The 14,715-nt window shown below is 34.0% G+C and overlaps 1 protein-coding gene across 1 annotated transcript in view; it reads left to right on the top strand.

The window, feature by feature from the left end:
• Positions 1-10,137, top strand: part of LOC131034567 (ATP-dependent Clp protease ATP-binding subunit CLPT1, chloroplastic) — a 34,478-nt gene extending 24,341 nt beyond the window's left edge. The window contains exons 4-6 of the mRNA XM_057966101.2: positions 962-1,144; positions 9,562-9,686; positions 9,843-10,137. Of these exons, the coding sequence (XP_057822084.2) occupies positions 962-1,144; positions 9,562-9,686; positions 9,843-9,905 (371 nt within the window). The 3' untranslated portion in view covers positions 9,906-10,137. The remainder of the gene's footprint in view (positions 1-961; positions 1,145-9,561; positions 9,687-9,842) is intronic.
• Positions 10,138-14,715: the final 4,578 nt, after the last annotated feature.

Genomic DNA, 14,715 nt, shown 5'->3' with positions numbered 1-14,715 from the left:
TTGCTTTGCAAATGAAATCTCTATAAAGGGTGCCACAAATTTGGCATAAATTAATTTCTTAATCCACGTGCTTTTCTTCATCCAAGATACTACCAATTTGCCCTTTGACATCAATGACAATAATTCAACATAATCAAGAAGCACTCAGAACTAAAAGAGAGTGACAATCAATAGCATCACAAGAGGACACAAGGTAATAATAGAACTTTATTCTAGCATACAGTCCTCCCAACACAGAAATCAAGCCAATGTAAAACATGCCAGAATTCCTTCATACAAACTAACGCACACTAAACATTTCATAATCACACAAACTCATAACCATGCAGCTATAACCACAATAATCAATACAACCAAGAGTAAGATCAGCAGCATCCAACTCTCTCACTAGGGTTAATCATAACTTAATATAGGTTAATGACGATTAATGTAAAATTTGTTAATCATAGAAGTTATGAATCAAGAGGTTTTTGAGCATATAAATATGGATCATAGAAGTATGATGCATCAAACAATAGAAAAATAGCATGCCATTATTAAAACTAATTAATAACATGAGAATCACTAAGTGATGCAAGTGCTACGAAGACTGTCGCATGGTTGGCTCCTTGCAGAGGAGCAATACTTCATTTTTAATGTTTAGTTTTGCTTTACATTCTTATTATTTTTTAGCATCTGAATTGAGAAACAAACTTGCAATTGTCAACTAACTCATAACAGAGTACGATGTGACCATATATATTCTAATTTAAGTAGGTCTAAAACCAGTAGTGAAAGTTTATTGTTTCATTTCTTTTTTCTTTAAAGCTATAATGCAACACATCTGACTTTTGCAGTGGTTCCATACTATGGTTTCAAGCAATTGGTGCAATCAAGGAAATTTTGGCAGTGTTGTCTAGTTTTGAACCAGCCAATTTTCAAGTTAGCTGTTTGTGCTGATGGTTGTGTCATCCTTCCTTAGGTTCCAGTAATGCTGCCAAGTTTTTAAGGGCAAATGGAGTAAATCTTTTCACTTTGCGAGAAAAACTAGTGCAATTGCTAGGAAAAGCTGATTACCGTTATATGACTCCAAGAAAAGGAGTACCATTAACTGAACCTGCACAGAAGGCATTGGACTGGGCAGTTGGTGAGAAGATTAAGTCAGGTAAGTTTGACTGACATAGATGTTGGATTCACGGAAGTTGCTTTGTTGCAATAAGATTTTTTTTTTTGCTTGTTAGTTTCTTTTTGCATACTTAGTGATGTGATAAAATATCCCAATCCTTCATCCAGTTTTCTCTATTTCATATAGAGTTTTATATTTGGCATTGTATCCTCATATTCCCCATTTTAATTCAAATTTCTTTAGAAATTATTGTTTAAATGAAATAGCCTTGCAGTCCACTTAGCATAACAAAATTTATTTTTTACTAATCAGTGCCAAACTCGCTTGTTTTTTTATGAAGATGATGTGGCGTAAGACATTGTAATGTACCCTTTTTGAAATGAGATTTAACACAAAATAATAATAAATTAAAAAAAATAAAATAAAAATAAAATGTATAGTTAAAATTTAATAAAGTTCAATGAATGGTCAAAAGACATGAAATGAACAGTTGTGACTCCCTCAAACATGAGATATAAAAGGTAGATCATTTCGTTTGAGAAGGACATTTGTGGATCATCATCATTTAATCATTTAATCAATCATCAATTTGGAATGAAGGAAGCAATCAATCAATTTGGAAATAAATGGTTATTCTCAAAAGACAGCGATGAAGGGTGGTGACTTATTACTTGTGAAGGATGGTGACCCCAAGAAATGGATATAAAGGGCAAATCATTTCATTGAGAGAATAATTAAATAAATCACTGATTCATAAAAGAAACAAGCATTCAATCAATCAATTGGGAATAGAACATTATGTGACTTTGTAAGTAAATTAAATTATGTTTTCAAGAGTAGTGATGGTGTGAGAAAGGGTGCGACTCTTCCAATCAAGCAAGCAATCTATCAATTAGCAAAGATCAAATTAAGCAATCTATTAATCAACAAAGATCAAATCGATGAAGTAGACAAACAAGCAATCAAATCATCATCAATCATCAATTCATCTTGAAATCAGCAAATCAATTGAAGCATCAATCATCCAAGAAACTCAATCAATTTAGAATATCTATTTCAGCATATCAATTCAGATCATTGATTTAGAACAGCAAGTCAGAAATACAATCAGTAATAAATATAATTAATTCAAGAAACAATCCCATATAAAGCTTTCAAGTATTATTTAAAGATTACATTGTTAATCCATCAAGAAATATTAATCAGCAATAGTCTTGCAAATATATCAAATTACCTGTTTTAAATTTTGGGTAGTATTTGCAAATCAGAAGGATGAAATCCCTTCCAGGCTCATGGGGTGGGCTAAGGGTTGGACAGATGGGCTCCTTTCTTGCCCTTGACATGCTAGGGATGGGGTCCTTGGTATTGTCACCGTTGAGTAGGGATAGGGTCCTTTAATTCAGCAGATTTGCAAAGTATTTCTGGAGAATTCATGATTTGATCAACTTTGGGTACTGTGCTATGATCTATTGACCTGAATATATATAATACATTTGTAATCTTGGGTAAAACTATTATCATATTTTGAGTGAATATTATTGTTTAAAAGAATATCCCAAAGGGGACATTACAGAGATAGAAAATGTTGAACTTCTAAAAATAAATCATCAATAACATCATTTTTGGATTGTGGGGACTGTTGAGAGGAAAAATAGTTCATAACTTATGCATATGCATAGTTCATCTAATATTTATCTCTAGGCAGCTTATTTCAACTTGAGATTTACATCGAGAACATTTTAGATGTTGAAGGTAACCTGCTCATTTTTTGTTTCCATTTCCTGCAAAGTCAAGTAATTACTTATACAAGTTAAAATCAGGGTTTTAAGGGAATGGGTATTTTTGTTCTCATTGTTTTGGAAAAAGCAGTGAAGAACATGAAAGTGATTCCCTCTTTGTTAAATTAGTATAGAAGGAAGATGAAAATATGGGTGCAAATGCTGCAGAAGAAGAGGTTGTAGATAAACAGAAATATACAAGTCCAATTTCAAACCAATTAGTCTCCTTTAATATTTGAGGAAAAACATTAGACAGACCTATGGCACACAGTTGATTTAAGACAAGATCCTAGTAGGATACAACAACAGACATTAAATTGCAAACTGTAATAAATAATACAATGACACATTATCCATACGATAGGTTGCTATTATCAATATGTTCCCAGAGAGGGCAAAGGGATTAAGGGTTTGTCTTGCAATAAGTTGGAGAGAATATCTTGTAAATATACTTGAGGTTAAAGAAGTAGAAAGAACAGATCAGACACCTGCAAGTTCTATCCCCAAAATTGACAAGTGACCGTGACCAAAATGTCTTTAACGTTTTATTCATTTCAAATTAAATTTACATCCTCAAGTGTTTACACTGAAAAACTGTTAGGTCTTAGATGACATGAAAATTGAAATTATCTGGATGTGTGAGAGAGAATGTTGGTTAAAGTGAGTCCGTTTTCTCTACTCATGCTGAGTTGCAATAAATATTTTGAGTTCACTATGTTGGAGTGAAATGGTTGCTGCCCCAGATTTATGAACCTATTTCTCACACTACAATTATTCTTAAAAACTCTGGAGTTGAAATTTGAAAAAATTGTCATCTGAATGTTAAAAGTTTAAAACTGACATTTTTATAAATAGCAATATGAAATTTGATTTGAAATCTGATTGAGAGGCTCTAAAAACTGTTAATCTAGATCTAAAAATGTACTAGTAAAAGATCAGATTCTACTCCGGAAATCAGAGAAAATTCTTGAATTGGATTGAATATCTGTTATCTGAGAAAAATCTTAAACTGGACTGAATATCTGAAATCTGAATGATGTAGCAAAACTCATTTTATTGCTTGTCTTCTATTAGATTGAACTCCAAAATTTCTGAAAAAAGTATCTTAAAGCATTTTAATGGCAATGAGGATGCAAATCTATTATACACATGTAAAATTGCCTGCACATTATTCTCACATGACCTCTATATAGTCATATTTGTCACATCTAGTGCACACAATAAACATCACATTTGTTGCACATGGGACTTGAAGCATTATTTGACAATGTCAATTCATTATACACATATACATGGTCCTGCAGATTATTGTATGCAGTGACATAGAGGGCATGTCATTGTACATAGATAGGGACGGGCCTCCAAATGAAGAATCGGATGCCTATGAGCTCCTCACTCTTCAACTTCAACAAAAAGAAAATAAGGACTTGCCTAAAGGCATCCTGAATTGAACTTACAATTTGCAAAGAATGATATAAAAAGTTAAACAAATCTATTCAATAGATTTAACAGCGAAATAAAAATAAATTGAATACCTTACAGAAGATATTCTCATTTTATACTCTCATTTCATATCTCCATAAGCTTCTTGGGTAATTCTCCATAGGACCATGGAAACAAATATGGCTGTAAAAAGATTTATAAGTTGATTGTATTTTAGTCTATGGAACAATCAAACTTAAAAACTAATATCAAATCAATAAGATGATTAGGGTTTATTATATATAATTGCTTGTTGCACATGATATGTGCAAAAGCATTGGATCCATAAAATAAAACAAGTTTTTTATATATTGAATTTGACTCTTAGAAACATAACAATCTTTCTAATCATTTTTTATTTTTAACCATCTACTTTTTTTGGATTTGTAAAACGAGGAATCTAGTGGGTCACTAACACGTCAAAAAAGACCAAAGTTGGCCCAAAATACAACCTCCAAACAAATTTGGGAACTAACAGAAGATAACTACATTGAGCGTGCATTATTAATAATAATATTAACAGATAAAGAAAAATATGCTAAACTGATCCCCAAAGACACAAATAAGGTAAAAACTCCTACCACCTTTCTACTAATTGTTGGCCAACCAAAATCACTTCAAGGGGTGTCCAAACCTTCGTTATGGTACTAAGAAAAGCCATAACCACCCAATTGCTTTGCCCTCCTGCCAAATGCAATCGGCCAGCCTCACACCAACACCCTATATAGACATAACCGATCTCAATCCTGGTTATTCCCCACCCTGTTACTGTTGCCACCCTTAGCATTTATGTAGATTATCACCCAAGCTTGAGAATAGGGTGCTTGACAGTGCCATGGAAACCACCAGCTGTTGACAGTGGCATAATAACATTACTAGCATCGCCAAACACCCTTCTTGATAGGTGTTTAATGTATTTTGAATAATCTCTGCAGAATTGCTCAAGCATCAGTAAACTCAATTTTGACTTCTACTCCATTTTCTCTGCCCTGCTTGAATCTAGTTTCCTCATTAGATAAAATTTTTTCATCCTTGTACGAAAATGAGTGGAGCATCCATTTGTAGATTGCTTCTTCACAAATGATTGCTGCCAATTTCACCTTCAGTCTTGGAAACTAGGGCTGTTCTTTTGATGACCCTCTTTTTTACAGAGAAAACAGGAATTTAATCCCCCTAGTAAATCTATTTTGCAGGTCAGAAAATTGCCTCCACGGTCAATACCAATTTGCTCTGGCATATCAACACTAGGAGATAAAGCAACAAGTAATCTTGCATCCATATGTGGCAGAGTGCTATGGGTCTCTTCAACTTGGAGGACTTTGCCTACCGGAGCAAGAAGTTCGGGCAAAAATACCCACAATTGAACTGGCACATTTTTGACAACAATCCATCTTGGGACAGAAATAGCAAATAGGTCCTTGTTCACAGTATTTGGAGACTTATTTACTGCCCTAAAGATAGAGTTACCCACGTTCCAAAACCGTTTTAGGAGTGCTCGTTCTTGCATAGCATGGGTTTAAAAAACATTACAAAAGCCCTTTTTGAATCATTCTTGAGAATGTACCATGAATCCCTAGTTTCTTTCCCCAAACCCCAATAAACCATTCATCAAGGAATCTATGGGCTGGAAGTTTTGTATATTTTAATGCAACAAAGAACACTGCAACATTTTTTAACCTTTGTTCCTCTTTATTCAAAGCTTCAAGCATGTCACTATTAGGAACAACGATTAGGATATTAGGTCCGGAGGCAGATAGCTTACCTTGGTTACGCATCACCAGCTCCCAGCTTTGAGCCTTCTCTGCTGACATTGAACTTAGAAGTAGTTGGAATCCACTCCTTGGAGTCAGAAGCCGCTGCCTCCTTGAATTTATTGTGAATATCATCACCACTGCTTACATCCCTAGCTTTTCTCACATCCGCGGGTACCTCGGGCTGTTTCCCCGAGGCCCCACCTTGTCCGGGCATCAATTGCCCTGTTCAGACTTCTCCGCAGCAACTATTATCAACTCAAAAGGTATCAGAAGAACACGCCTAAACGGATGCAGGAAAAAAACAGCACGCAGCAACCAGCTAACACAAAGGCAAGCCATCAAACCCCAGGCCCACAAAGACAGCACCAAAACCCACCAATGTCGGCCAAGGCAACAAAGCAAAGGCAGTCAGGGCAAGCTCGAACCTGGCCACCAAAGGAAGGGGACTTTTCACCTCCCCAGAGCCTGCGAATCCACTCTTAACTCTTCAATCCACTAAAACCCATCAATAACAGCTGGAAGAGGCCACAATGTAGTCAAGACTAAGAGATCAAGTGATATTTAAGATTGATAGAGAAAATAGAATGAATAAAATGATTATGAGAAGTAGCCAAAGAAATCATAGCAGTAATCTACAACTTCAGAAACTTAGGATGAAAATCTTAGAGCTTATAATTGTAGGCTCAAAATATTACTTGTAAAGTTAGAAAATGATGTGCTAATGGATTAAAGGAAAGATGGTTCATTGAAGGCCTATAATAAAGCAATGGATATAGAAAGTGAGGACAATCTTCATGATGTAAAAAACAAAAACATGAAGATGATGGTTTGCATGGAAGTAGTGATAGTGAAATAGGAACATTACAAGCATTAAGGAGGGACTCACTTTGAATGATGAAGGAATTGAAGGTGGAGAAAGAAATTAGCAAAAAAGTTGAAAGAACTATGGTGTATTGATTGCAACCATGAGGGTCACACCAAAAGTTGATTGTCCTAAGAAAATGTTTTGTGATATTTCTCAGGTTATGAGTCATTCAATAAAAGAGTGCCCATAGGACCATAGATGCAAGATCCACTGAGTACTCGGCAATTTTTTAAAAACTCGCAGGTTTTTTAGGCAAAAACTTGGTGGTTTTACTCACCAAGTTTTTCCGAAAAATTTGGGGAGTCTATGGAAAAATTTCAGTTGCATCAATAAAAATGCCCAGACACGTCAAAAAATTATCGAATTTCTTTTTTTGTTTCAGTGGCATAGCCCCCGCACCCCTTCAATTATCAGGTTTTTTTCACATCTAAAACCTTGTGGAGCTTGCCATCTCTGCCCCTCAAACCCATTGGAGTCTCTACTCCCAAATACCACTAATTATTGGGATCTCGTCATATAAGGAATTTGATTACAATGAGGGGGCTTGGGAGTGGAGGCTAGAATCGAGAACTTAAACTACTAATTTTATCACTATCATAATATCATTGATCAATGATGAAATATCATACTATTAGTATCAAAGATTCAAATGTGATTATTAGAAATTTAGATCCTCTCGCAAAGTTTTCACTAGATCAAGGAAGAGGAAGATGTAAAATGTTGTAATATGCAATTTATGAATTATGATGAATCATGATGATGTTCAAAGGCAATCATCATAAATTCACAATAGTTGTCAGCAAACTATTAAATCAGGATTCCACACAAGGATGTGATTTTGTATCCAATTTGCATTCAAATCAATCAAATTTACTAGAAAACACTTTTGTAGTCATTTATGGACACATTGGATACATTTTGTCATTGAATATTGCAAAATAAATGTGTTTCTAATGAAATTTAAGCAATTTTTATAAGTTGCCGAGTTTTTCCTAACTATACAAACCACCCAACAGGTTTTCTTCCTTATATGGCTGCTTTGGGAGATTCTATACGGTATTGACATACCACACAAGTTACAACCCTTGCCAGCAATAGATCTTGTACGGATCCTTTAGAATTTATCAAGGAATAGTTATTCCTTCATTTTCTACTGTACTTGCTGATGATGTACAACCAATGTTACATATGTCTTCACCTATACATAGTCTTCCATTTTTTGTTGTACAACCTCTAGACATTTCTTCTCCTATTGTACAATCATTAGGGGCTACTGATGTTGTATGGTCTATTCATTTTCATCTTCCTAGTGATGTGGTATAGCTTGCTCAAGGAAATTGCCCTGTATGGTCTAGTCAATTGCACTCTTCTTCTGCTGTATAAACCTTACTGAATGCTGAAATAATAGAATCCACTCCTTAACCTTGTGTTGCATAGTCTGTTGCCATGGCTACCGTGCAGCACTTATCTATGTATCTCGTTGATGTTGTCATTGACTCTTTTGTTGCATCTGTTCATCCTTATGCAGTTGGTTCTTTAAACTCTAAATTTGACAAAAATAAGGAACCCTTTCTACAAGTTGGTGAAATTGGAGAACAATTGAAATACATTCATGGAAAATGGGGATACTAAACAAAGTTTCTTTTATGAGAATATCTCTACAATGCTTATCATACTGTTTGGGTGAAGCATTTTTAAATTCCAATGTGGAATTGGACTGGGTTCCTTGTTTATTTGGTCCTCTGCCATTGTTCATTAAATTATATGGTCACTAACGACTGCATTCTCCATACACTGGCCTGTGTTCTAGCTATGCTAGTTCTACTAATGCTCCTCGTGGACTTCCATTTGCTGATGATCAAAGTTTCCTTCATCAGTTTTCCTTTCTATAACCAGTTGAAACAAGCACTTCAGATCTTTGTCCCTCTTTCTTTGTGCAATGATTAGGCTATTTTGGCTCTAAGTGAGAAGTGTCAAGACAAAAGTCCTTCCTTGACAACTGTCACAAGTTTTCAAAACCCTGTCTAATGTTATTTGATGATTACTTGTTTTCTTTGCATTTGGAATAAAAAAAATTTCGGAGGGGGAGATGATGTAGTCAACGTACGATTCCTTTATAATGTTTTGTTAATATGGTTGCATCCGAGTATGTATTAATTGTTTGTTGGATTTTTGGTAGTTAAAACAGTTAGTTGGTAGATGGCTGTGTTCTGCTTGGCCAATGTTGGTCTCCCCTAGTAAACTCTGCATCTTCCTTGGCTGATCATCTTTGGTATACTTCTATAAGAACCTTAAGTAGCTACCTAATTTGAATTAATCTCTTAGTGATTTTGTGGAATGGAAATTAGTTGTTTGGCTTGGAAATGGTGTATTAATGATCTCATGGATGGAGGAACTTAAGACTGTTTGTTGTAGATTTATCATCCATCTTGACTATAAATTCCAGCTCTAATCTTAACCTGTTACATCACAATTTTTCAAATTTTAATTAATATATTAATGATTTTTTGGAATTGAATAGTGATTATCTTTGTTAGGTAAGTATGTTAATCCTGGAAAAATTCGACCAATATACAGGGAAAAGTGGTGAACTAACACCCACTGATATAGTACTTGGAATCTGGGCTCAAAAGGGTTCTGCTGGTGAACGTGTATTGGCTGCTTTTGGCATTGATGATGAGAAACTAAAAGAACTCGAGTCTGTGAGTATCAATTCCTTTTCCGTTCTTGGAAAGGCATTTCTACTTCGTTAAAACATTTCAGGTTTAAACTGATTATTTTTTTTGTTGCGATAACTTTGGACGACCATTTCCTTTCTGGAGCACTAATCTTTTATAAACATGATGAATTTACTGCAGATGGGGGAGGAAATGGGTGGAGGACCAAAGCGATTTTTTTCTCTGTCTGCCATATCCAGATAAGGTCACAATAAACAAGCAGGATTTTTTACGGGTGCATGGGGTGCGGTTTTCAGCTTTTTTTGAAGTTAATGTTCTTTCAGTACAGTTTGTTGAATCTAGAAGGAAGTATAGTATGGTGTATTTTCTCCATTCAAAGAATTTTGATTGTCAATATATGCGGAAAATTACTCTTTTGTGAATGCCAAAAAATTAAGTGATTCAGAACCCTTCTGGAATATAATTTCATTAAGCACATGCAATGACCATGTTTTTTTTTGAAGTGAATCACAATAAATATATCTTAATACATACAAAGTAATCAATTATATATTATAATTGTTCCCTCATTTGTTTGGTAGTAGCTACAATAAAGAGTATATCAAACCTATAATACTGAAATATTATTTTATCAGATACTTTTGTATTTGTTGGAAGGACATATTATGCTTGGGACTGCAAAGCGGTCAATACCTCATTGTTGATGCACTAATGCTAATGGGAGATACTACCTTTGACTCCTACTGTAAAATAACATGGTCATCACAGGCAGACTAGGAGTCTCAGGCAAACAAATGTGCCTTGAAGTGGGGTGTTGAAAGAAAATTCTACACTTTGGATGGTATAGGTGCTCAGTAGTTCAGTGTTACATGCTAATAGGAAGTCCTAGGCTAGAGTACTAGCTGGTCAATGAAAAATAGAGGTGGATAAGTACACATCATGGGATATATGCTAATACACTTTTTTCATGCCATACGATAGTTGTCTTGAAACAGGCAACCATACCCTTTCCATATTGAAAAAGTTTCCAACCAAGAGTCCATATTGAAAAAGTTTCCAACCAAGAGCCTTGTATTTTAAGAAACAAGCAACCTTATTATTTCCAGCCACTAATCAAGAATTTGTGCTTACCATAGGTGATTCGAGCTTGCATTTGGCGGAAAAGTGATTAATTTTGGTTAACAATTTGATATCTTTGTTATAAAGTTCTCATTTGTAGTATAAATATAATTTATGCAATAAAGAACTAAGACAGTGGGAATGATATTTGTCAGGACTTCCAAAGCACTAAGGGCATCAACACAAATCCATTTGAAACAATTAAATTTTTAAATTTTGTAGTGTACCAATAACACCTGCAAACTGAGATGGAGAGTAAAATAGGAACATTTTGAATAACGTATATAGAACAAAAATGTGGAAAGTGGAGAATATTATCATTAAATAATAAAATTGTAGAATTATTAATAAAAAAAGTATTTTGAGCATACTAAGAAGCAAACGTACAACATACAAAGCACATGGATGTTTTTAGTTTTCTTTATGTATTTATGTAAACAATTTTACATGCATTATGTAATTGACATAAATACATCTGCACGTATGTACTCAAAAGACAAATAAAGATGTTTCTCACCTTCAATTTGCGGATGGTGCACTTTTAAAGTGAGTCAACTTCAAAACAAACAAAGATAAAAAAGAGATTAGATTTGAGATTAGTGAAGTAAAGGAGTTTGATTGGAATAAATTGGACAAGTTACGAATACATGCAAAATATTGGAATTTGAGATGGCATCGTTGGATGATGCTTTTTTGGAGATTTTTTTGTATTCTAATGATTGATAAAAAAAATCTTATAAAAGCAATATTTAAGGAATCAAAGAATTGCTATTTGACAAGACTAGACCAAAGATACTCAAATAGAGAATTGGATCAACTAGAGTAAGCTATAAATTAAGGGCATATGATGGAGAACAAAGCAATGTACGTAATGTTCATTCTATTGGAATGGTTGATAACTTGAATATATCACTATGAAGTGTAGATGAATATTTTCTTTTGAGTTGGATCCTACCCTTCTAGTTGTGTCAAGTTTATTATAAAAACATGTTACATCACCATCCCATCCAAAGCTATTATTTTGTATTGGTGAAAAGATCGAATGTATTATAAACAAGTGGATTGCAAATGGTCAAATTGAAGAGTACTATTGGTTGTAGTCAAATTGAATTCACACTCAAAGGAGTGGCTATCGATTTGTTCATTGATGCATTCAACTAATAAGAGTCCTTGTGATAGGCCATGAAATAAATTTGAAAAATAAATTATGCTTATTTGTGATTGTTGGATTGAAGAGCACAAATAATTGCACAAATTAAACTATGACAACACAATATAATCACATTAGAAAAGTATATGGCTTAATGATTACAATGCCTCATAAAGTCACTATTCTTCTCATGTGAACCAATTTCTCAAGCACTCGACTTATAAACTATCTATCTAACAACACTTATGCTTAATATAACATTAAAACAAAAAAAAAGCTAAGTTATAAATATGACCTATGTTCCAGTAAATAAAACCACTGACATAATTATAACACACTTTTGGATCGCAAGGATCCCAACACCTTGCCTCCTTGATCCAAAAGAATAAAACCAAATAATGTAAAGCATGTAATAGCCATTCTTTCACTCTACAATCTTGTCTTTGTCATATAGTATCAATTAACATGCGCCTTTCACCTTGACACAATTGTGTTGAAGTATCATCAATTCAGCATGCCTTTGACCATATAAACATTGCATGCAAGGCAAGCAATAGGTATGTTGCTCAATCATAGGTACTCTATCTTGCCCATCAAATTATACTTGTAATAATTTAGTCATATCCTAAAATTACCTAACCACTTCGGTTCCCCATTCTTCTATGAACAACAATTGTTAGCCCATATTGATCAATATGAATGATTGAACAACAAAATCATCAACCTCCCACTCAATCAATTATGAGGTAAAAATGGTAGCATTCACACAACCTTTGCTCCTCATTGAAGCTCAAGAACTTGAAAATAGAAAAGGGATATACTAAACATTGGAAACCCAAAAGTGCAATAGACCAAATTGAAAATAGAAAGCCATCTACTCCTATTAAACAACCTCTTAAATAGTATACTCAATCTCCGATCAAGAATTTTTTTGGAGATGAGAATGATTCTCCATCCTCTGGAGGGCCCTCTAATATCTTTTTAGCCTGCCCTAGATTATATTTGCTAGATGTAGTACTAAAACCATTGATAACTAGTGAGTGTTATCAAATTGGAAGGTGTTAGTTTCAATTAAAAGTCCACCTTTTATAGTAAAATCCTAGTCTCTAAATATAGTAAAAGGTGCACACAAAGATTCCTTATTTTGTTACATGTTTTGTGATTGTACTCTTGTTAATACATGTATGTTAACAAAAGAAAAATTGGAGACGTGAGACCTCATGCACAACCAAAATATTTCTCACCTTTAATTTATGGATAATACACTCTCAATGTGAGTCAACCTCAAAGAATGAAAACAAAGTGACTAGCTTTTAGATTGGTGAAGGATGGAATGCTGATTGGAATAAATGCAAGGGGTAATTCCTATATGTGACTTTATGGACGCATTCAAAGAAACAAAATATGGGAGAGTACGTCACTAGCTATTTGTGTATATGTTTGTGTTCCAAGAAAGATCAATTGGAAAAAGAGCATTTGATGGGAGCAAATTTGAGGAATTAAAGAATTGCTATTAGACAATACCAAACCAAAGGTACTGGGGTAGAGAATTCGATCCATTTGAGTAATCTACAAATGAAGGGTGTTTTTAAAGGAGAACAATGCAATGCACAAATAAATATTGGAAATAGTATACACACATATAAAGATGTAAAGTCCTAGGCAAAATATTATGAAATTTTTTATTTAAACCTTAGTGTAAGTATAGATTAAATCAACAACTTTGATAACATTGAAACTACTCTAATGATAAAGAGTAAATAAAGTTGTTTGATATCAAAGAGAGATAGACTAATCTAGCTATTAATTTAAACAAAACCAACCCCTCTCTCATAAAACATTGGAACACAAATGGACCAAAGGTGTTTAGTTTGACTAACTTTAATCAAAGAGAGTCAAACAACTTGGGTTTTGTTCCTTTATTGTATAGAAGATGGATTGATTGATTTAGATGTTGTCTAATTAGGTTTAAAATCATGAATAAATGACAATATAAACCGATAAAACAAAATTACAAACACACAAAAAACCATTGAAAGCTACAAAAATGGAACAAAGATACAAAGGTGCACCTGTGATTGAAAGTAGAGCATTTCTATGTCGGATTGGTGCGTTGGGTACCCTAATCGAGGAGTTGTTCGAAATGTAGTAACTATCCCGATAGGACACATCTTCTTGAGCTGGAGGAAAATTCAAGGCTAAAAATGGTCCTAAAATGGTCAAGGGAATATAAACTAAAGCAAGTGCCAAGAAGAGTGTGAATTTGGGCTTGCATTTAAGGAGTACAATTTACGACACTACATTTAGCCCCCATTTTAGTAGTCATATGACATGATGTGAATATGGAAGCTAAAGTACATGTAAAACTAAATACTCATAAGGATGTCGAATGTAGCACCTAGCTTAGTGACACTTGCAATACAATGCTAGGAATCATGTCCCGTAAAACCACTTTGTTAGCGAAATTAAAATTGTCGAGAATGCTTCTAAGAGATGAAATTCAAGGGTAGATATATACCCCTCCATTTCTACTTGCTTCTTTATGGAGGTAGAAATAGGCTATCATGTATACTACATCAAATTGTGAAATGAGTGATGAAAAATGCTTTAGGTAAGGTCATTTAGTGAAACAATACCACGTCAAAGAGAACTTGATAAAAACAAGAGCATAAACACAATTCCAATCCAAGATACAATGTGAAGTTTGGAGTTCTCAAGCTCAAGTTATGAGGAGATGATTGAAATATATAAAATTAAGAGTTTAGAGAAGTCTTACATTAAATA

Source organism: Cryptomeria japonica, chromosome 5 (genome assembly GCF_030272615.1).
Source record: "Cryptomeria japonica chromosome 5, Sugi_1.0, whole genome shotgun sequence".
NCBI lineage: Eukaryota > Viridiplantae > Streptophyta > Pinopsida > Cupressales > Cupressaceae > Cryptomeria > Cryptomeria japonica.
This window is presented reverse-complemented; position numbering and strand designations above follow the sequence as displayed.